At 35.2% G+C, this 22,391-nt stretch overlaps 2 protein-coding genes across 4 annotated transcripts in view; both read left to right on the forward strand.

Annotated features, from left to right (window-relative positions):
* Positions 1-22,391, forward strand: part of LOC106457699 (serine/threonine-protein kinase Sgk2-like) — a 75,047-nt gene continuing 52,656 nt past the window's right edge. The window contains exons 1-3 of one of the 3 annotated variants that reach the window (XM_013917146.2): positions 1-233; positions 3,954-4,012; positions 16,497-16,618. In XM_013917146.2, the coding sequence (XP_013772600.1) occupies positions 16,505-16,618 (114 nt within the window). In that variant the 5' untranslated portion in view covers positions 1-233; positions 3,954-4,012; positions 16,497-16,504. Of the gene's footprint in view, positions 234-3,953; positions 4,013-4,135; positions 4,293-16,496; positions 16,619-22,391 lie in introns of those variants that run through there. The other 2 variants (XM_022383702.1, XM_022383701.1) reach the window with 2 other exon arrangements.
* LOC106457696 lies at positions 7,297-7,962 on the forward strand. Its single transcript, XM_013917141.1, has one exon. It carries the CDS (start codon positions 7,297-7,299, stop codon positions 7,960-7,962), a length of 666 nt encoding a protein of 221 aa, XP_013772595.1.

Genomic DNA, 22,391 nt, shown 5'->3' on the forward strand with positions numbered 1-22,391 from the left:
TAACTACAAACAAACACATTGTAGTAATTTTGTTAATGATTAGAAGTAAAACATTTATTTTTCTAGATGTCATAGAGGACTCTGAGGAACTATGTGTGAAGTGTGTAGGGCTGTGGGCTAACAATTTATGGGAAAAGAAGGTGCAAAATAAATGCACCTGTTTTGGGTGAGGGGGTTGGAACTGGAAGAGAGGGTCTAATTGGTGCTATGCAAGAACCATTTTCTTTAATAAGGTAAGATAATATTATTAATTTAAGTAATATTACGAGTACGCGACTTGTTTTACAAATTACAGGGAAGAAAAACTACTTGAAGTAATTCAGTAATTGGCTTTCTATTCGAGAGATTAAAAACATAGACTAAAGTCTAACTCTAATGTAATATATTATGTAGTATTACGAATACTATTACTATTAGTAAAGGAGAAAATCTGAGGTAAATTAAATGCCATAGGATAGGAAAGCGGCAGACTGAATTTGATTTCCAGTTGAAAAGTATTGTGGATGTAGAAAATAAAAGAGGAAATAATAATAACACTATGGGTACGAAAAATATATCTTCAGATTTCTAAAGTCACCACACAGAAACAACTATCTCCAGGTTCGTTTACATACAAGGGAAAATCAATCTTATGAACTCCAAGATGTTTAGAAAAAGAAAGATTATGTAAAGTTGATTTTACTTCCAAAACTTTTAAATTCTCATGTATAACAGAGAAACAACAGGGCTTTAAAGTAAGAATTAATTGGGTGGTTCTCTAGGGTTGTTTGTCCAATAGGAGCATGAAACATAGAATCTCCAAGATGTTCTACAAAACAATTATGATGAAGTGCTCATACTTTGAATGCAACTTGCACATTCATGTATATGTCAGAAATAATGACAGGATTTTTATATAAGAAAAAAATGATTGACATCATGAGGATCATTTATTAACTAGCAGAAATAATGACAGGATTTTTATATAAGAAAAAAATGATTGACATCATGAGGATCAGTTATTAACTAGCGACATAAAATAGTGCCAAGATGTGCTGGAAATAAAAAATACTGAAAAATTATGTGCACTTCCAAATTCATCCTCAAATTTACACATGTGACAGAAAAACAACAAGACTTTAATTTGCGAAGAGGCAAATTGAGTATTTCATTTACCCACTAAGATTGTAAACATGGAAGCTATAATACATTTTGAAAAAACAAGAATTCTGAAAGGTTACTTGCACTTGCAAAGCCATTGGTAAATTCACATATGTCACACTCACAAACAAATAACAGTGCTTTAACATAAGATTTACAAATTCAAGAACATAATAGAGCTTCTAGGTTTTATACTTAGAGAGCGTAAACAAGCCAGGAGACCCCCAGTTTATTTCATCTTATCTTAAAGCCCTATAGTTTGTCTACCAAATATGTAAATTTAAGAGGGACTTTGTAAGTGAAATTATTTTTTTAGAAGATATTGGAGCATGTAGGTTTTATGAGCCATAGTGAGTAAATAACCAATAATCCATTTTTTTATTCCTCATATTAAAGGAAGGTGGCTTTGGAAGTGCAATTAATTTTCTTCATTTTTGTTTTAAGTACTTCTGAAAACTCCCATTTGTTTTCTTCATATATTAAAGCCCTATAGTTTTCCTGTCATACATTAGAATTTGAGGGTGGCTACAGAAGTGAAAATAATTTTTCTGAATCTTGGTTTCCTTGAACATATTGGAGCTCCTAGTGGGTAAATGCCCCTGCTATACCAGGAATCATTCTAGTAGTGCTCCTCTAAATCCTTTCCTATAAGTCAGTATTCTTTCTTAAGTAAGGAGACTGTGTAATTCCAAGTGAGACCTAACTAGTAATTTGTGTGAAGAGGTAACTCCCTCTTTTTTTTTACTTATAATGAATGTTTCTATAAGTACACTAAAATTTCATCAGTGTTAACGCCAACAACATAGCATTGCTTCTACGGCTGGAGTGACTTCACCATCACCATGCCAAGGTCCTCCTCTCTAGTCACGTTAATGAGTGGGTTTTCTTCTATATTAAATATGTAATACAAATTATAATAATACAAGTGCATATCCTACACTTACTATAATTAAAAAGCATTTACTGAATTACAAATTGATTGATATCATTCTGTAACACTTCAACATCTTTGATACAAATAAAAGTACCTGAGAGTTTAATGTAATCAGAAAACTTTACTAATTATGCCCCTCTCAGTATCATTAATGTAAATAAGAAAAAGCAAAGGTATATACTATGACCTAAGAGGTGTTCCACTAGTAATGGATATCTAGTTTGACTAGACTATTAATAACAACCTTTTGCTTTCTCCCATTTAACCACTCTATGATCCAATCAACTAGTCTTTCTCCAACTCTTACTGATGTGATTTTCTTTGCTAGTCTTTTATGTAGCATCTTATTGAAAGCTTTTCTTAAGTACATAAATACCAGAAAACAAGTAAAGCTCTTGAAAAATATGACAGATTAGTAAGGCAAGATGTCCCTTTGGTGAATTCATATGTTTTTTTTATTTGTAACATATTACACAAAATGCTCCTGACAAACTAGTATTATGTTGTTTCGAAGTATTATGGCTTTCTTCTTACATGGCTATGAGTGGCATATTATGCTCAGAACAAAATTCAGGAAAATCTCAAACACTAATAATTTCATTGGGAGTGCACTGAAATCAACCTAAAATGAAAATTTTAAATTTTTTAAAAAACTTTATCATAAAATTGAATGATTAAAACTTTTTAATGGATAACTCAATTCCGAAATATTTTTTTTATTATGTGGGAAAAATGACTAAAGGTTTAAAATATATGATTTGTTTTTGATTCTATGGTACAATTTTGCCCTTTAAGGCAGACTGCACCCATGTTGGGATGAAAGAGTTAGGACTTGGATAGTTCCAATGAGTAAGTTAGAATGTAATGACTTTTTCATGTGAGAATTGTAGCAATGTACTTAAAAGTATGAATATTTAGTTTACAATAAAAGAAGGAAGTTAGTTGTAATTATTGATAAAAACTTTAAAATTTCAACTTCAAAATCTGAAGTACTAGAGGTAATTTATTCAGGTTTTAGGGCTTGGATAGGTTGATTAAGAATGTTATAACTACCTTATTAGGTAATGGGCATTGATTGTAATGAGACAGATGGCATCAATAGAAATAGCCTTATTATTATTATTGGAGTCTTTGACTTTAAGGAAATTAGGATAAGTTTGTCTTCTTCTCATGAGGATAGAGAATATATGAAGATTTGGAAGTTTGTTTTTTATTCAGCATATACCAAAAAAGGAGTTATTTTGGTCCTTTTTCTTAGTGTGGTGGAGAATATAGTTTGAAATGTGAATGTTTAAGAGCACTTGACTACTAATGACTTTAATGTCATCTACTTTTATATTTTTACTGGAACCAGAGGTAGAATTATTAAAGTTGATATCTCCATAAAACTTGGGATATTTTTTTACCAGGTATGTTTGGTCACTTACTGAAAAAAAGAAATATTATTTCCAAAATCCTGTATCCCGACCAATCCTAAAACCATTCTAAATGGATTAATGATTTATTTTTTTTCAGTGGAACTTTAGGCAGAAAAAACGTACTCACTCCAGTGTAACAAGAACATTAAATTTACTTGTATTTAAGTGAGATAGCTGAGTTTTATTGAAACAAAAAAAATCAAGAAAAAATTATAATTTAAGGGTGGGGATTACAAAATTATTTTGGCCTTGAACATAAAAATTCACTTGAAGGGCTTTATCTGTATATGAAGAAGAAAAAGTTCAAAGATAATACTGGGGCAGTTTTCTTTGTACTGACTGTACCAACTGTGATAATGTACATTTCTTATATAATTCAGATTGTTGTGTGTTTAACTTGCATTGTACTCTTTTTGTTTTAATGAAAACATGATTCTTATCTGAATTGTCTGTCTTTCCAGTCACCTGACTTGTATTTTCCACCCTGTTGATCTTCATTTTGAACATGAACAAGCTCAAGGTACATGTACATGTATATATGATTGTAGTGGTTTATTGCTGATAAGATTCATTTCAAGTCCTTGTTAGCACTTTACTCCCTTATTTCACTAGTTTACTTCAGATAATTTTCCTGTGATGAATGCTTGTTGAAAGTTTTGTGGTTTTAATGTTATTTTTTTGCCATATTGTGAAGTGCGTGTAATTCAGATACTTCTAGATCAGAAACATAACTGCAACGAGTAAGGAGCATTTTTCTTAAAAGAAACTATTCTTACATTTGGAAGTGCCAGAGAGTAAAGGTACTGAGATAGTTATGCTGGTTGTTTTTTCAGCCTTCCCACCTTCTCATTGTGCTTGTGTGTTATATGTGCCAGAGAAACATGGTTAATATTAATATATAAAAAATTCAATTACATACGGTGTGTGCTTTAATCAATTACACAGTTATTTATATTAATTTTAGTTGTTTTCAGTAAAGATATAGCACTGTAATGTTTGTTAAAATGTGAGTAAAAATGAGTAAAATGTAATAAACTGTTTTAAAACATTAAATCATAATTTATGGAGTAACTCTTTCAGGAGTATTATTTTAAATATTTTATATTTGTCAGAGCAATTTTAATGAATATCAAGGTCAGTTTTATTTAGATTGTATTAATTATCCAATTGCAATACAATTCTTGTATGTAAATGTTTGAATATTTGTTTTGTCCAAATACTGTATTTAGATTTTCTCTTAGCTCAGTTGAAAAATAGAAAAGCTATTTTAAATTTTACATGTATCTTATAGCCTCATTTACCTGACCTCACTGAGAACTTAATTTACCTGACATTTTCAGATGACTACATAATCTACATACATAATGCTAATATTCCGTAGAGTTTAGAATTTAAATGTAAAGTATAAATAATTAACTTGCATATTGTGGACATGTATTGTGGTGTACAGAAATACATATAAAACTCAAACTTATAAATATAATTTAGAATCATAATCTTGTTTCCTCAAGTTTAAAATTTAGTTATAATGGTAACTCAGTTTAAACTGTTCTATATTGCTCAAGAGATGTTTAGATAAGACAAAACCTTTTCCTCTTTAAAAACTTGAAAGGCTATGTCTAATAAGCAACTTGCTGTTCTGAGTTTAAATCTCATTAAAATTACTTTACTGTTTTACAAATGCTTTTTAAATTGTTGCTTCGATATAAGTATTCTAGTTGATTGCTTACTACAATTTTGAGAAGGAAATATCTGTAATTAAGTTTGTGTTATAAAGAATATTTAAAGGCTCTTAATCATGTAAAATGTATTTTAAAAGAAATTCATCCTATTTTTCATTCTTACAGTTATTTCTGTTTTACTTACTAAAGAATGGAATATATTTCTCTTTTTACTGGTATTTGTAGAATTGATTCAGTTAAACATTCTTTCCATTTATTTTGTGTATTGTATTTACCCACTTACCATGTATAATTGGGTTTTTGCTTTTGTGGCAATATGTCCAAATTGGTCTTTGTCATTTGCTAATATTTTAAAAAATGAAGACTCGGCGTTTTTGCAATTGAAAGAAACCAAAAATAACTTGTAAGTTTATGAAAATTTAGTGTATGGTGTGAGTGTACAACTAATAAATGTTGATATTCAAATACAGTACAGTGTGGCTAAATGAATAACTTTGTACTTTAGTGCTGCACAGTTAGTAGAAGTTGCTATTGATTGACAGCCATATTAACCTATTGTAATTGATTAATTGATTTGAACAGCATTCCTCCAATCGTTGTATATAAAAGCAAGCAAAAAAGGTTGGCAGAGAGAGAGCTGCAAACCAATTGCCCATCCCTAGCCAGCAATTAAAATTAGTGACAGTGGCAGATAGCCTTAGTAACAAAGACAAGGCAAGCGAGTTTGTTGGCAATACTTTGATTACTTGGATAGTTGGAATAATCAAAAGTAGTAAGAATCAGAAACCCTAATAATGATTAGTTTATTATTATCATGATAAACAATTTTGTTGTAATTTTGGTTAAACAATTGTTGGAATTATCAGAAACACTAACTTTGATCAGTTATTTCCATGACAATATAATTGGAATGTAAATTAATTGATTCTTGGAATAACCAAAAACACTAATATTGATTATTGATTTAATTGTAATTTTTATTATTTTAAATTACATTAATCAGTGTAATTTCTGCTAAAAAGTTATTAGCTGTATTGATTAAATTGCCTAGCTCTAGTGTATGCAGGCACGTTGTAAATGTAGAAACTATTGGTACATTGAATATTAAATTTTTTAAATGTTATTCCTGTTGTCTTTTCACATCATCCATATCACCAGATAGTTCTTTAAACTACATGATATAATGTATATTCTGTTACTTTGAATACATTCTCATTGACAATTAAAAGCAAGGATGATGTAATGTATACATTCTGTGTAAGTGCTTAAATTCAAAGATTGTACGAATTTAGACATTTGGAACTATAATTTTGAATTTGTATGTGTAGAATTGAAAAGTAGGTTTGATTATCAAACTTATTAACTAAATATACATGCAGTCTTTTTTCTATTGTAGAGAACTGCATTTTCTTTTTTTTTTTTGTACCAGAAGTTGTCAATTTTTGGTACAGTTTACCTGTACCTTGAATTCTTTCAAGGTTTAAGCTAAAATAGTGAACAAGTATAGACAATGGTTAATACTTTAGGGCTGTGATTTTTATGAGGCAACAAAATTAAAATCATTTGGTCAGCAGTTTAAGATTATGCAATATAAAATTACTGATTAAGTAGTGATTATGCAGAAAAATAAAAAATATGCATTTATTATTTAGCAAAATATAAAATTATGCAACCCTTACTCATGATAGAAACAGCTTAAAAATATTTAAGAGGATGTTAGATGTAAATAATGCAATTGTACCATCAACAACATCAAGAAGAAACAAGTTCAAAAATTCAACAAACTTACCAAGACAGATAATCCTACGACTACAAACATAGTTCACAATTACAGTTCGAGATTACTAAGTGATACAGAAAATAAATAAGATTCTCAACCTAGGTCTAAACTTCGTCATACAACCTAGCACAGTTCCAACTGTTGAGAAACCTGCAATCTTAGAATCTGCTGCACAAAACCCCCCCGAAACCTATGGCTGAACAATTTTGACATCAAACTTACACCATCCTCAGGAATGCCAAGAAACCAAAACCAAACATCTCTAAACAAGAATCCAGTGCACTGAATTGTCTAAAACGAGACAACAATATCAAGATTCTACCAGCAGATAAAGGAAACAGTATGGTCATCCTAAACTTCAAAGATCATGACATGAAGATCAAGCAGTTACAAGACAAACACCAATATAAAAAGATCACCAATGACCCTACAGAAAAGAAAGAGAGACTCATCAATAGAAAGCTACACATCAGATACCAGGATATTCTGGTCAGTTTTGACGTGACAGACCTATTTACCAATGTTCCAACCTCAGAAACTTTTCAGATCATCAGACAACGACTGCTGAATGACAACTCTCTACCACTCAGAACTAACAAGAAGATAGACGCTATCATGGAACTAATGACTATTTGCCTACAATCAACTTATTTCCAATACAACAAAGAATTCTATGAACAAACAGATAATCTAGCCATGGGATCACCACCCTCTCTAATCCTAGCAGACATTTTCATGGAAGATTTTGAAGAAAGAGCCCTTTCATCCACACCTATAAATCCAAGTTTCTACAGGCGTTATGTTAACGACACCTTCTTTATTTGGCCCCACGGTCATGAAAAGTTGCCAGTCTTTTTAGAACATCTTAATTCCGTAGACAAAAGAATCCACTTCACCATGGAAATAGAGGAACAAAACAGGCTACCGTTTGTTGACATACTCATCATCAGACAAGAGAGAAAAATCACCACAACTGTATACAGAAAACTCACCCACACGAACAGATAACTACACTTCCAGTCGTATCATCCAACCTCAATAAAAACTGGCATAATCCAATGCCTAAACAAGAGAGTAGAAAACATTTGCATAAGACATCAATCGAAACAGAATGCCAAAAGATCGTAGATGGTTTTAAACAGAATGGTTACACCTCCTCCTTCATGAAAAACACCCTGAAGAAGACCACAACAGAAAGAAAAGATCAGAAAAAAACTACCACTAATACCATTTACCTCCCCTACCTGCAAAATTTCAGTGAAAATCTCAAATGGATAGCCAAGAAATTCAACATAGAAATCCGGTGGAAATCCTACAAGACATTAAGGTCCATACTGGTAATAAACAAACAGCAATCTACCAATGAGAAACATAAAAACGTCATTTATGAAATACCATGTTCCTGCAATGAAACGTACATTGGAGAAATGGGAAGAAGACTTGCGACAAGAATAAAAGAAATAAAGACAGTACAATGCTCATGAAAACACAAAATCCAGCCATTGCAGAACATGCCATGTCCACTGGACACAAAATAAACTGGGAAAAAACTAGAACCATTGACACAGACAAATTTTGGAAGGCAAGAAAAATTAAAGAATCATTTTATATTAACACAATTAAACTTTCACTAAACCGAGATTCTGGATTAAAGGTGAGTAACCTGTGGCAACCATTGGTTGAATTTACTGGAAATCTCTCCTCCAATCAGAAACAGGGATAAAATAACCAATCATAACATGCTGTCCACAATCCACCAGAATACTATAAAGACCGACAACACCTTACACACACAATGACTTGAAGACAAAAGGCGGGAGACTTTTGAAATGTTGTCCTCTCCACTTGTGTCTGTACAACAGGCAGTTGCCATCCATTCTACAAAGTTTCAACATTTTAAAACTTGTATTGTTTATGAAATAAGAATAACAAACACACTTCAGGACTTTAGAAGTCTTTTTACAGGGCATTAATCAGAAAACTTGGCCACTGTCAGTAGCAGGCACCATTTGCTGAGAATAAGAAAGTACATGTAAGTCATAAGTAACCAAAAGTTATAAATCTGATAACAGAAACTTCGAACTGACTTTACTAATCCTGACTTTTTGGAAATAATTTCCCAGGTATGTTACCTTTTGTCAATTTCCTCTGTGTCCTTTGATTCTTCCCCATCCCTCCTTCATTCTGCACCTTTGTAGGATTATTTAGTGTTTCCCCCTCTCCTGATATTTGAATCCATGCTGATCAATTTTTAGCCCAATTACATTTGGGTGTCAACATGTCTTATTCTCCATGTTTATCTGACTCCTATGCTTTGGCTTATCATAGTTCTGATTTTCCGTATTTGGTATTTCAGACTTGGAGTCTTTGATTCAAGCATGGAGATCTGATCTGGAGACTACATTGAGATATTCCTCAGCCCAGTTTTCACATATTTGGCTTACACTCATCACTGTTCTCTGTTATCTGTCTTTCATTCACCTCCTTTCTGAGGTTCTCTACCATTCCCCTGAAGGGTTTTGGTGGATACTTGTACCCTTATATTTTCTATTGGTTTGCTTATCTTACTCAGCCTTATCTTTGCATACATGGCTCCTTTGTCACACATGCACTTCCCTACTTCCTTTTTAAGAGACATCTGTTTGGCTCCCTTTTTGCACCAGTTTGTATTTTGAGATCTTCCTAATACATTGGAGTCTAGGGTGGAGGTGATTTTCAACATTCTCCACTTATCTTCGAAGTTGCACATCTTTCCCAACTCTCTTTGCTTCAGATACTGTATCTTACTCCCTCTTTACTCACCTCTACTAATGTCTTCCTCCTGGGTTTCAACAGCGAGCTGCCAAATTGCTCATTGTTGTGTTTTTCGATTCCAGTTGCATTGGTGACTATCCCTATGTTCTGGCATGGTTGACAAGGTTTGTAGATCTGTGGCTTATGGATGCCACAGATCCCTGGTTTCTTCAATTTCCATTAGGAGGACTTTCCCTTCATCTCTCTATATTATTCATTTGTCCCATCTCCTTTCCTTCTCCACAGGATCCTATTTTATGCCATCCTCTCTCAGAAGTGTTTTGAGATCTTTTACATAAGGAAGACTTTCCCTTTATCCCCCCATGTTATCCATTTGTCACATTTCCTTTCCTTCTCTACAGGATCCTATTTTATGCCAGCCTCTCTCAGAAGTGCTTCAAGATTTTTTACACAAGGATGCTGTTGAACAAGTACATCACTCTTCACCAGGGTTTTACTCTTGGTTGTTTTGGTTTCTACAAAACTTAGGGATTGGTGTCCTATCATTGACCTGTCCAACCTCAACTGCATAACTAACCTCTCTCAGTTCATCATGGAGTTCTTCCTCACACTTTGGTGAGCATTCACTCTGGGTTTCTGGATGATGAAAGTTGATGTCTGTGATGCATACCTTCATATCCCCTATCTCTTCACCTCCAGATGTTACTTTCATTTTGCTCATGGAGGTCTTTTCCAATGCTGTGCTCTAACTTTTGGTCTGGTGTCAGTGTCTTACATGTTCTGTCATGTGGTCAGAGCCCTTGCCTGCCATCATCATGACCAAGGTTTGTGGTTCCATAATTACATGGATGACTGACTATGTTTAGCTCTGTCCCAACAAGCCTCTCTCACTCATATACATTTCCTCCTAGAGGAAGCTGCTTGTGTGGGATGGCTAGCCAAGTTGGAGAACTTCTATCTCAAGCCCACACACCTTCCTCAGCAGGGCCCAGCCTTCTCCTCTTTGTTTCAGGTCAATGGAGCTCTTGGTTTTCAAAGCCAAATCCTTTCCTTTTCTCCCTGTGCAAGAGATTCTATCTCTTTTGGGGACCTGGGCATCCATGGAAGCCCTTATACCCTGGAGTTGTGCACACCTGTGGTCTTCAGTGAGTGTTGCATACTCAATGGAATCTTGTTTGTGATCCCATGAATTCTATCCACCTCCTCTGTCCTGGTGGCTCAACAGAGGCAACACCTCAGCTGGCATTCCTCTGCCTCCTCTCTATCCCAATTTGCACCTGTTCAAAGATGCCTCTCTTATGGAATGGGAGTGTACTTGTTCTTATGAGATCTCAAGTCATTGGACAGTGATTGAATCTTCCCTTCACATCAGTCTGTTTGAACTTATTACAGTTCATAGGGCCTTGGATCACTTCCTACCTTTGATATGGGGCAATTTGGTCATGATCCATTCTGACAATTCAACCGTTGTCTCTTACATCAGTCAATAAGTGGGTACCCATTCATGTTAACTTTGCTTTCTAACGTTGAATCTCCTTTCCTGGGCCCAGTCTCATGAAGTATGCCTTTTTGCTTGGCACATCCCATGTGATCTGAATCTTGTAGGAGATCAGTTATGTGTGTGGTCTCTTGCTTTCCAAGTTTTTTGGGGTTATGCTCCCAGTTTGGTACTCCTTTTCTGGATGCATTTGCCACTCATCTCAATACTAAACTGCCTCTCTTTTGGTCTTCGGTTCTTTAGCTTTGGTGGTAGATGCTTTCAGTCAGAGTTGGATCAACCTTTACCTTTATGCCTATCCATCTTCTGTCTTTGATCCAAAACTACTCCATGTTACGTCCTTCTCATCATCCTATTCTGGCCCACTCAACCATGGTTTCTGATCCTGACCCTCCTTCAGTTGTCTCCTCCATTACCTTTTCCACTTTGCAAATCCCTTCTCTGATAACCTCAGTCCTCCATACTTCATCCTGCTGTCACTACACTCTGGCTTCATGCGTGCTTTTTGTCTGGTCCCTTGCAAGATCTGGAGTCTCTATACAGGTAGTCTCCCTTCTGTCTTGTTCAGTCTGCCCTTCTTCCTTGAATGTCTGCCAGACTCTGTGACTTGGTTTCTCACCCTCCCACCCCAGTGTTCTCCATCTTTCAGATTTTTTTGCTTGGCTATTTGACAGTAGTATATCAATATCCACCATTGCTGACTATACCTTTTGTTTCTCCCGCTCCTGTCACATTTTTTCCTCTCCTATTATTTTTCTCCTGTTTTACTCCTTTAATTTGACTTGTCTACCCCCATCTGATACCTCTGCCTGACTGGAACCTCAGTGTGTTTGTTACTACCCTTATTTTTCCTTCATTTGAACCTTTGGCCACTTGTTCACTGTCCCATCTGTCATTAAGGGATTATTTAATGCTCCTTTTTGCACGTGGACATTGTAGGTCTGATATCTTTGCTGTTGACATCTCCCATATCCTTTATCACAATACCTACATACTCTTTTATTCAGATCCTAGTTTTTTTCTCCCCAACACCAATAGCATGTGAAGAGGACATTGCCTTCACATCTATTTTCCTTCCTTCCATTTCTCAATTGTATTGACATGCCGATCCTAATTGTCTTCTTTGTCCAGTACATGCTCTGCATTGTTATGTCACCTGCACTGCTTCCCGTTCCCACCTATTTATACCATGGAATACTTCCTCTACCCATGATTTTTCTCTTGTCACCCTTACTGATTGGCTGCACTAATTTATTTAGTTGGCTTATATGTCATTATCTGAGGATTTATCTTGCATTTTCCAAGTCTCCTGCCACCAAATTTGTCATTTCACCCTCTCCCTGGCTACTCACTTCTGTTGGCAATTGGAGAAAATTGTACTGGTTGGATGTGGACCATGCCTTACACTTTTATAGCACACTACTTGCATCATTTGACTGTCTCCTCCTCATCTGTCTCTTGTCACCACCTTTCACACCTCATTTCATCTGTGAGAGGGTAAGTTCTTTCTTTTTTTTTCTTACCATTAGAGTGGCCCCTTTCTCATTGCTTGGATCACACTCTGTGGAGATTGGTGCCTGTCCAGATATACTTCAGTCTGCACTATACAGCTGTGTAAGTCTACAATGCTCACCGAAGAGATGGGATGTTCCATAAGACTGTTCGAGGTTGCGTTGCAGTATCTTGCTTTATAAATAAAGCCTGAACCAGACCATACAAAACTCATGGACTGTCCTGAGTAGAACAGTGAGATTTCTACCCATACTTCTGATCCTGGTTGAATAAATATGGTCACCTATTGAACTGTCTTATGGATTAGTGTTCCTCTGGATTCCCCATCACATTCTCCCCCCTCTCCTAGTGGAGTACAGGAGTTCTTACCACTTACCAATTCCTAGCCACTGGGGTGGTGAACCATGGAAGTTTCCTCCAGAGTGTGATTGCTTCTGTTGGTGTAGATGGTAAGTACTCTTCTCCTAGTGAGGACCTGACAAAATTCCAAACTTCACTAGGTTTTGGACTGGAGTTGACCCACTACATTTGCATTTCCCCTTTCTACTGTTGCCTGGATGTTGGGTTCCCAGAAAGCCTGATGTTGGTTGTGTACTGGGTCTGCCTTGGTTGTCAGAATGGAAGTTGTTTTCCCTTCTGATTCCTAGTCTTGAGGTTAAGACAGTTGGGACCCTCCTTTTACTGCAGACTGGAAGAAAAATACCTGATGCTGCCTGTTTTAAACTGGAGTTGGCCCACCAAATATGGTCTGATATGCCCTAGCCACCCTACACGATCTGGCATGTCCATTTGCAGATTGGACTTGCATCTTTCTGCCAGATTTAGTGACATGTATCTTTACAATTGGCAAAGAGTATACCTGATACAGATGGGGTGTGGTCCCACATGGGCGTGACCCTATAGATTAAGGTATCTCACCTCATGGGTTCTCTCTGAAGAATCCTCATCTAGGTAATTTGCATTGGACCCTCCACCATTTCAATGTGGAATTCTAGCTATTATGTAAGAAGAGGTAAGGTATTGTATTAGAAGTTAACATTTTCTTATACTTGAAATGTATTTCTGGAAGATACTTACCTCCACTAACACTTCCCACCTATCCTCCCCACTCCTAATCTCAAAGTGATGAAAGTACTCTATAGTACAGAATGAGTCAGCTGCGCTAGGAGGGTGTGTCACACTCACTATTGGTGAAGGGTTGTTACATAGTTATTTGCATGCTACAGTGCAGGTATACCACATGTAAACAAGTGAGGGTAAGTGGGAGTATCAAGGCTAGTAGTGAGTGAGAATGGTGCATATAGAGGGCAGCACAAGTCAAAAAGCTATTATGTGAGTAGAGGTAAGTATCAACCAGAAATACAATTTCAGTGTAAGAAAATGTTAACTTTTCAGATTGATTGTATGCTGATAACTTACAAGTTTTTAATGCCCACATGGTATTTTTTAGGTAGATGAAACCTTGTCACTGCTGAAGGAATCAATCAGTTGGGACACAATTTAACATCTGTTGCACTTACAAGCTTGCTCAGATATCTTTGAGCAGCTGGTCAGAAAAATTGTATTTGTTAATCATGTTCCTACTGCTACTACTACTAGTATTATAATGTATTTGTGTTGTACTATCATGTCCTTTTTTTGGCATTTCAGATATCTTTTTTTGTGCCTTATTCATTATTTTTGTAACAAATTACATATGATGGCATCTATGCATTTGTATAACACAATAAATTACTCAACAAGTTACACCCTTTTATATCTACCATATATATATATATATATATATATAAATGGAGTGATATGGAGTGTATGTGTGGAAATTATAATAAAGTGACCAGTGAGTGATATTTAGGATACTTTAATACATTTCACATATAAGGCTAAAGAGTAATAACATATTTAAGTTACAAAGTAAAAGCAATTTTTTCATATTAACAGAGTGTTGGAATGAAGTGGTTATTACATGCATATCTTGAGAATTATTGCATGGTTTTATGTAGCTGTGAAATGTGGTTTAATTTAAAGTTCTGAGTATCAAAACTGAAGATTAGTAGAATAGTATAAAAGGTGTTGTATATGTAAATTCATTTGGCAGTATAAATAAGGTAGTAAGTGATTAACTTAAGTTCTTTTTCATTGTTATTTTGGTTAGAAAATAATACAATGAAGGGTAATGAAATGTAATAAGAAGATAAATTTTTAATGAATTACAGTAATGTTTAAAATGTTTGTGTTGTTGGTGATTTTTTTATTATTATTCTTAAGCAGCATGTAAATCTCTGTGTGGTGTCTTTTCTGAATATTTCATCTATAGAATTAGAGATTTTGGCATCAAAACTCATTTTTTATATACTGGACATCTTATCCAATTAAAGACCTCATTCAAATTGACAGTTTCGACACATTTAATTTGTTTTGCTATACATTATTCTATAGCTAACTGTATATCCATTTGTATATGTGTCCAAGTAATAGTATTTTAAAGGTGATGATTAATTTGTTTGTAGCAATAAAACTTTTTATCTTTGTTGTATAATAATCATACTATGCTAAATACTGTTGGCTGTCTGCATTATGGTTATTTGTAAGATTTTGCACATTGGAGGCTTTTTCTGATGTTATTTTTCATCCATATGTATGTGTTACAATACCATTTATTATGGAGACACACAAGTGATACATATCTCACAGATGAAATAATTTTTAATATGTTGTATGTGATTGTATATATTTGAAATTTTATCCTTCATTCTTGCATATGTGCAAGTGCCAAGCACAGCTATAAATTTGTTTCATGTCATTGATGTAGCACTTTAGTGCACCTCTGTGTAAACATATGTATAATTACGTCAGCATCTTTCTATTTATATTTTTGCAATGCTGGGTTATATTATGCTGTCTTCTCAGTCTGGAACAAATTTACAATTTATTCTTTGTCTTCAAAGAGATCATTAGAAGCTTCAGTAAAAGCAGCAACCTCAGTTAATATACTCACTTTGGACTGTTTGAGAAATAAATATTGTTTTACTGTGTTCTATCTTGTGCCCAGTCCCTTTCTTTTCAAATCTCAGTCAAAGTCAGAGAATACAATTGCATCCTCCAACACACATTCTACTCAATTCTTGTGTTATTCTGTGGATCCTCCCTGATTACTCTTTGTAGGAGGGAAATCAGTTCACCTGAAAAATACCACATTACAAAAAGCGGTTCACTTTCTATGTTGTTGTGTAATAAATAATACTTTTGTGTAAGAGTTTACTGTGGCATTATTCATTTATTGTAACGACAGATGTGAAGAAGTTATTTATAAAAACTTTAAAGGTGTATGGTGCAGTTTATATGTCAGTGAAATTTCTTCTGTTTACATTTTATTTTCAATGTGTGTGTGAGTGAGTTGGTCTAGAGTCAAATTAAACCAGGTGATTATTTAAGTTTAATTTTATATACATGTATGTAAATTTTAATATTTTGCTTATGTGCTAAATTTGGTTATCAGAAATAAATAAGAAGTTTAAAGTAGATCATTGGAATAAAAATTAGTTTTCTATTATACTACTTGGAAATACAGAATTCTTAAATTATATGCAAATTTGTACAATACTTTTCAAATGTTTACTGCTATTAGGAAATACTATTGAGAGCTGTCAATACCCATTGAGTAGCTTAGAGTATTAGAGATTGCAGTTTTTCTTTTTTATGGAAGAGTTTTATGATACTAAACATGTGTGTAAACCTTGTGGAGCAAATTGAACCTAAAGTACTGTACAATTTTATGTAGACTAAGCAATGAGCAACAGTTCAACAGTAAATGGAACAAGTAACCAGAATGGCTCTATATCTCCAACATCAGCCAGTGTCACCAACTTTGAAACCAGGGAGAAAAAGCGATTGAAATACACTGTGAGTAATTTGTTTATCTCTATGTAAAATAGAAGTTACCATTGGTTACTTGGTCACTTAATTGATGTCGCTTGTATTAGGAGTTCAATGTACATACAGCTTTTTAAGTCTTTTAATGATAACTTAAGGATTTCCTCAGTCTTTGTTTCACTAGTGATGAAAGTGGTACATACACTACATGAAAGTTCTGTACATGTACATCACTGATGAGATGTTAATATAAATGTAAAGTAATATTTTACCTCCAAAAAAGTAGAAAAGATGCTGAGCGACTCTGACTTCTAACATAAATTTCATTTTTGATTCTTATATTTTTTGACCTAATGTTTTACTTTTTGTTTACCTCTTAATGATTAAGTTGAGGTTATGGATAACCTTTTAAGGTAATTTTTCTGTTTAAGCTAGGCAGTAGTCAAAAAAAGTGTTCTTGGGATAATGGAATTACGATATAGGAATGTCTTCTGCAGGTGTATTTTCAGACTGTTTTCCCTCAAGTAATGGCATCTTTTTCCTTTCTTTGATTGATTCTTACCACTTACATGTAGGTTAAGCTATGTATGGAGTGGTTTTTGTTTGATGGTGCACTTTAGATTTCATTAAGGTTCATGATATTAGTTTTTTGGTTTTTTTTTGCTTCATCAGTTGCTGGCAACTGTACCTTCTCTCTGTTTCTGTCTAATGGACTGCAACTTCCCTTCAGGAGTCAGCTTTACATCTACATTTTTTACTCAAGTTTTTGGTTCTTCACAATGAGTTTTCAGTTTATTGCAAGTATTTTTGTGAATCTATTCATTTATATGTGTATCTGATACTTCCAAATAGGAATATTATATATGCTTACTGCTTTTCAGGATTTTGTCATTTTGCAGTTTTTTGTTTGTTGTAGATAGGTTTTGTTCTTGTCTTCAAGAATTCAAGATCTGATTTATTTGTGATCTGTTCTCCAGCAACATTTATCAATTCCATTATACTTATATTTAACATGTGAAACTAACTTTAAGATCCTAGATATTATCTTAAGTCTTTGTATATATGAGATTAGTTTTTCTCAATGTTATATAATACCTCTTTGTATTGTCGAAGTGACAGTATTGAAGTTATTAAAACAACTCTTACCAAGCTGATCAGTGACAGGAGAATAAAGTGAATTTCATTGAGTCATACTTCTATTTATACAGCAAGAAGCTGCATTCTTTGTATAAGCATTCCAAGTGTGGGATGTCATTTTGACTCCACATGAAAGAGATATAAAACTTTTGCTTGGGTTTGTTTTTGTTAACTTGCATACTATCTGGACATTTGGAAGAGTTTGATGATTAAGAAAAGAATCATAATTTCTCAGAGTTTTATAATGTGTACTATTTGTGAACTAAAACATTTCACTTTTAGACAAAGTTATGACATTTTGAAATAATTTTAAGATGAATTTTTAAATTAATTTTAATTCTCTTTTCACTATCTATTTGTTGATACCCAGTTGTTAGCAGTGACGTTTTTGATTGTCCGTACTTCTCTTCAGAGAGAAAGAGAGAGAGATTTTGGCCAAACTTAACTGGTCAAATAAAGTTAACATCCATTTCTTCAGTTTTCTTTTTTTACTGTAATTTGGAGTTATACAATGTTGCTTTAATTACGATACTGAGGTACTCTTGGTAAAAGAACATTTCTAGTTTTTGTTAAAGAAATATTAATGTTTGAAGCTATTCTAAATTGTGTGTCAGGTTTTTACATATGTTTGGGCAGGATTCTTTACAATAGGTGTCTGTGACTTGTTGACGATAAATTACAACAATAAGTGGACAGCACACAATCCACTTATATATATTCAAAACAAGTCAAACATATATACAAATGTTTGTTACACAGTTAATCATCATAGTTGTATCCAGAGCTTTAAGTAATCATCTCTTTTCATCAAGAGTCTACACAGGCTGGTTCAGTTACCTTAGAACCCAACTAACAAGATGAATTCTTCTTCTCTACATTGTTATTACAATACAATTTATGATTATTACACTTTAAAAGTTGCAATTATACACTTTTATGGCTAAACTTACAAACACAGTCTAGATCTATTTGACTATATCTCTCACTAACTTTGTCTTACTTTCACTTTCACCAACTTGCACTAACTTGATCGCTTGCATATATATTGCTTCTAAAATAACTTGCTTTAATGATCACACAACATAAGCTAAATAATTCTCTTGTATTAAACTTAAAATGAACAGTCGTGTATATCTAACAGTGTTTATTTTTGTTTTTGCTAGAAGGTCTGTAAACAGTCTTTCCTCATCTACCTGAAACATTTACCTTAAGAATCTATTGTAGATTGTCTTTGCATATTTGATTTTTTTCTTCTGTCATTAAAATCCACATAGTTTCTAGTAAAATTCATTACTTATCAGACCTAGTCAATTGGGTGTGTGATGTTCTGGGGTTTTTCCAGTTGCCTATGAGTCTACACCTTCCTTGATGGTGGAAAGGCCTGAGGGCGAATACTTAGTTCTTCCTCCACCACCTGATATTGCTGTTCATGCGGGGAGGTTTACTGCTTTACCACTCAGTAATATGAAAGGAGAGCTATGCCTTGTCTGTCAGGTTTGTTGGAACAACATGCTTTGACTTACCACTGCCAGGGGTATGCATATTTGGATTCCCAAAGACTAGATCTGCTTTTGGAAATGTGGGTTTTTAGAATGGAGCCTGTGATCAACTTGAACATATCACAGTTTTCTAGGATTTGTCTGACTCTCACTATGGTTCTGAGATATTTATCATTCCTCCAAATTTTGTCAGAAGCCTCTCAGTGGTCACAACATAATTTGATGAGTTGGGACCTTTGTTGACATCTACTTTGGTATATATGTCAGCTTCTGCTCTTTCTTTAGTTTCTTGGTTGGTATGTTGTTGGGATTTGTTAAGTAGAGATGCCTTGTTGAAAGGCATTGAATTACTAGCTGCTGCTGCCCTCAGTGAGTTATGTGAGGCCTTTTTCTTTGTCCCTTGATGTTTGCAAGCATCCCAGAGGTGTTTACATTCCTCATTGTCATTGTTGGCCTCTCGACTTTCTTTGGCTGCTGATATCAGCACCTCGATCCATTGATATCCAGAATAGATTCTGTCCTTATCAAAGAGGCTCCTCCTGTTGGGCAGACCATTGCATTGACTACTCTATGCCAGTGGGGTAGTGGGGACTTGGTTACAACATTTTCTGGACATATGGAATTCCTTTACTACAGATCCATGGGTACTACAGGTTTTCGATTGGGGTTGGTCATTTAGTTCACATCACCACCACTATTATCCCCCCCAACCTGTAGTGTTTCCACCTCCAACAGATTCTCAGATTGTAGACCTTTGTTCCAGGGCTATTAGAGAGTTGTTGGTCAAGGCGGCAGTAGAGAGAGTGGACACAGTTCTTCTGGGATTTTATTCCCGTCTACTTGTCGTGCCCAAGAAGACCGGAGATTGTGTTCAATTGTCGATCTTTCTTGTCTCGAACAATTCTTAGATCCTCCCACATTCACGTTGGAATCATTCCTTACCCTATGTTAGCATTTTTCACCAGGACTTTGGATCACCAGGTTCCATGTTGCCAACACCTATCTCCACATTTCCATAGCGGAGTCGTCCTGCTGCTATCTATGTTTCCAGCACAAGGTTAATTAGTCAGGTACTGCAATTCAGGACTATACTCTTTGGACTAGCATCTGCACCATATGCATTCTGTAGGATAGTATGAGCCTTTTCTCATCACCTTCATTCTTTAGGCCTGTGCTCACACCATTATATGGTGACTGATTACTCCTAGCACCATCTCGTCAGTTGGTGGAATGTCACACCCAGGTTCTCCTTTCAGAAGCCACTAAGGCAGGCTTTATTATCAGAGCTGAGAAGTTATTCTCATGCCAACTCAACACATTGTCCATGTGTGTGTCTTTTTCAACACATAACTAAGTCCGGCTCAGCCAACTCCCATCTGGCTCAATGCTATGGAACAGGCAGTCAGACTCTTACTCACATCTCCTTCTACCACTGTATCAATGGTTCTTTCTTTTTTAGGGATGTTGGCATCACTCAAATCTCTAATTCCTTTGGGACAAGCACATGTGAGATCCCTTCAGTGGTTGCTGCGTGACCAATGGATCATGAACAGCAATCCACTGAATCACCCAGTCTTCTTATTCAGATCAACATCTTAGATCTTGAGTGGTGGTTAGATCGGAACAATACTATGATAGGTGTTCCTCTACTGCCACCTTGTCCCGAGATTCATCTCTTCACAGATGCCTCACTTCAGGGATGGGATGCATATATCAGTGGTCAAGAATTCTAAGGCCTATGGATGGACGACGAAACTTCCTTCCACATCAATGTTTTAGAGCTTCCTGCTGTCCAAAGGGCAATGTCTCAAGGTCTAGAATTATTGAAGGGAAAAATCATCATGCTTCTCTCTGACAAATCCATGGTGGTGTTCCTATCAAGGGGGCACTCAATCACAGGATCTTTGTTTTCGAACATTGGATCTTTTTTGGGCTTGCTCCCATCATATCAGCCTACTAACTTGCCATGTTCCGGGGGTGATGAATTTGATAGCAGATCATTTGTCTTGACCCAGCAGGATTCTTCCAATCGAATGGATGCTACACCACAAGGTTTTTTTGTTAGACTTGCTCTAGGAATGGGACACTAATGATCGATGCATTCGCCACTCATTGAAACTTTAAACTAAAGGCATTTTGGTCCCCAGTACCTCTTCCTCAGGCATTGGCATTAGTTGAATTCAGTCAGGACTGGATGGGATTGTACCTCTATTCTTTCCAACCAGTTCATCTTTTACCCAGAGTTCTGGCTATGGTTTGGTCCACCCTTTGTTGTGTGCTATTAGTAGCACCAGATTGACTGGCTCAACCATAGTTTTCTTTTCTTTGGTAACTTCAAGAGTGCCCACCTCTGTCACTTTCTCTTTGGCCATCTGTGTTGAAGCAATCATGATCCGAGGAAATTGAACCTACTTTGCTCAAATGTGCAAACCATAGCTCATATTTTGACCTGACTTTTTGACAAGGATTTAGCACTATCTACAATCACTTTATATAAGGCAGCTTTATCGATTACATTTAGATACTCAAAGAATTGGAAATTATTTGAGTCCCCAGCACTATCTGGCCTTCTCAAGCTGTTTCAAATCCTTTGTCCCAAAAGGCCTTGTCAATTGCCTAACTGGGATATTAAGGTGGTATTACATGTTTTGTCTCGACATACATTTGAGTCATTAGCCTCATATACCATGTATCACCTTTCCCTTAAGATTTATTTTTTGTTGTTGCTGGCCTGTGGACATCATCAGTCAGAGTTGTTTGCACTGCACATGTACAGGACTCTTTATCACTCTACTTATGTCTTTCTATACCCAGACAGGTCCTTCTTACCTAAGACTCTGGCAGCCAGGGAAGGGGATAAATCCTTCTCACCAGTTCATTTGCTCTCTATTTCTCACCTCTATGACCACTCAGACCCTGATCGCTTGTTATGTTCCATCACGGCCCTGAGGTGTTATATGGTTTGCACTAACTCCTTTCAAGGTGCTAGAAATCAATTTTTTATTCATTGGCATTCTTCAGTTTCCCTTAATTTATCCCCGATTACCTTCGCGAAGTGGGTTCGAAAATTGATCTATATTGCTTATTCTGGGCTCTCTTTGCAAGTGAGAAAACTTCTGCAAGTCACATCTCATCAGATTTGTCACACCTCTATGTCCTTAGCTGCA

This window comes from Limulus polyphemus, unplaced genomic scaffold (assembly GCF_000517525.1).
Source record: "Limulus polyphemus unplaced genomic scaffold, Limulus_polyphemus-2.1.2 Scaffold362, whole genome shotgun sequence".
In the NCBI taxonomy this organism is placed as follows: Eukaryota; Metazoa; Arthropoda; class Merostomata; order Xiphosura; family Limulidae; genus Limulus; species Limulus polyphemus.

Coding starts and splice junctions, on each gene's coding strand:
- LOC106457696 (XM_013917141.1), top strand. CDS start 7,297: ATGGTCATCCTAAACTTCAAAGATCATGACATGAAGATCAAGCAGTTA.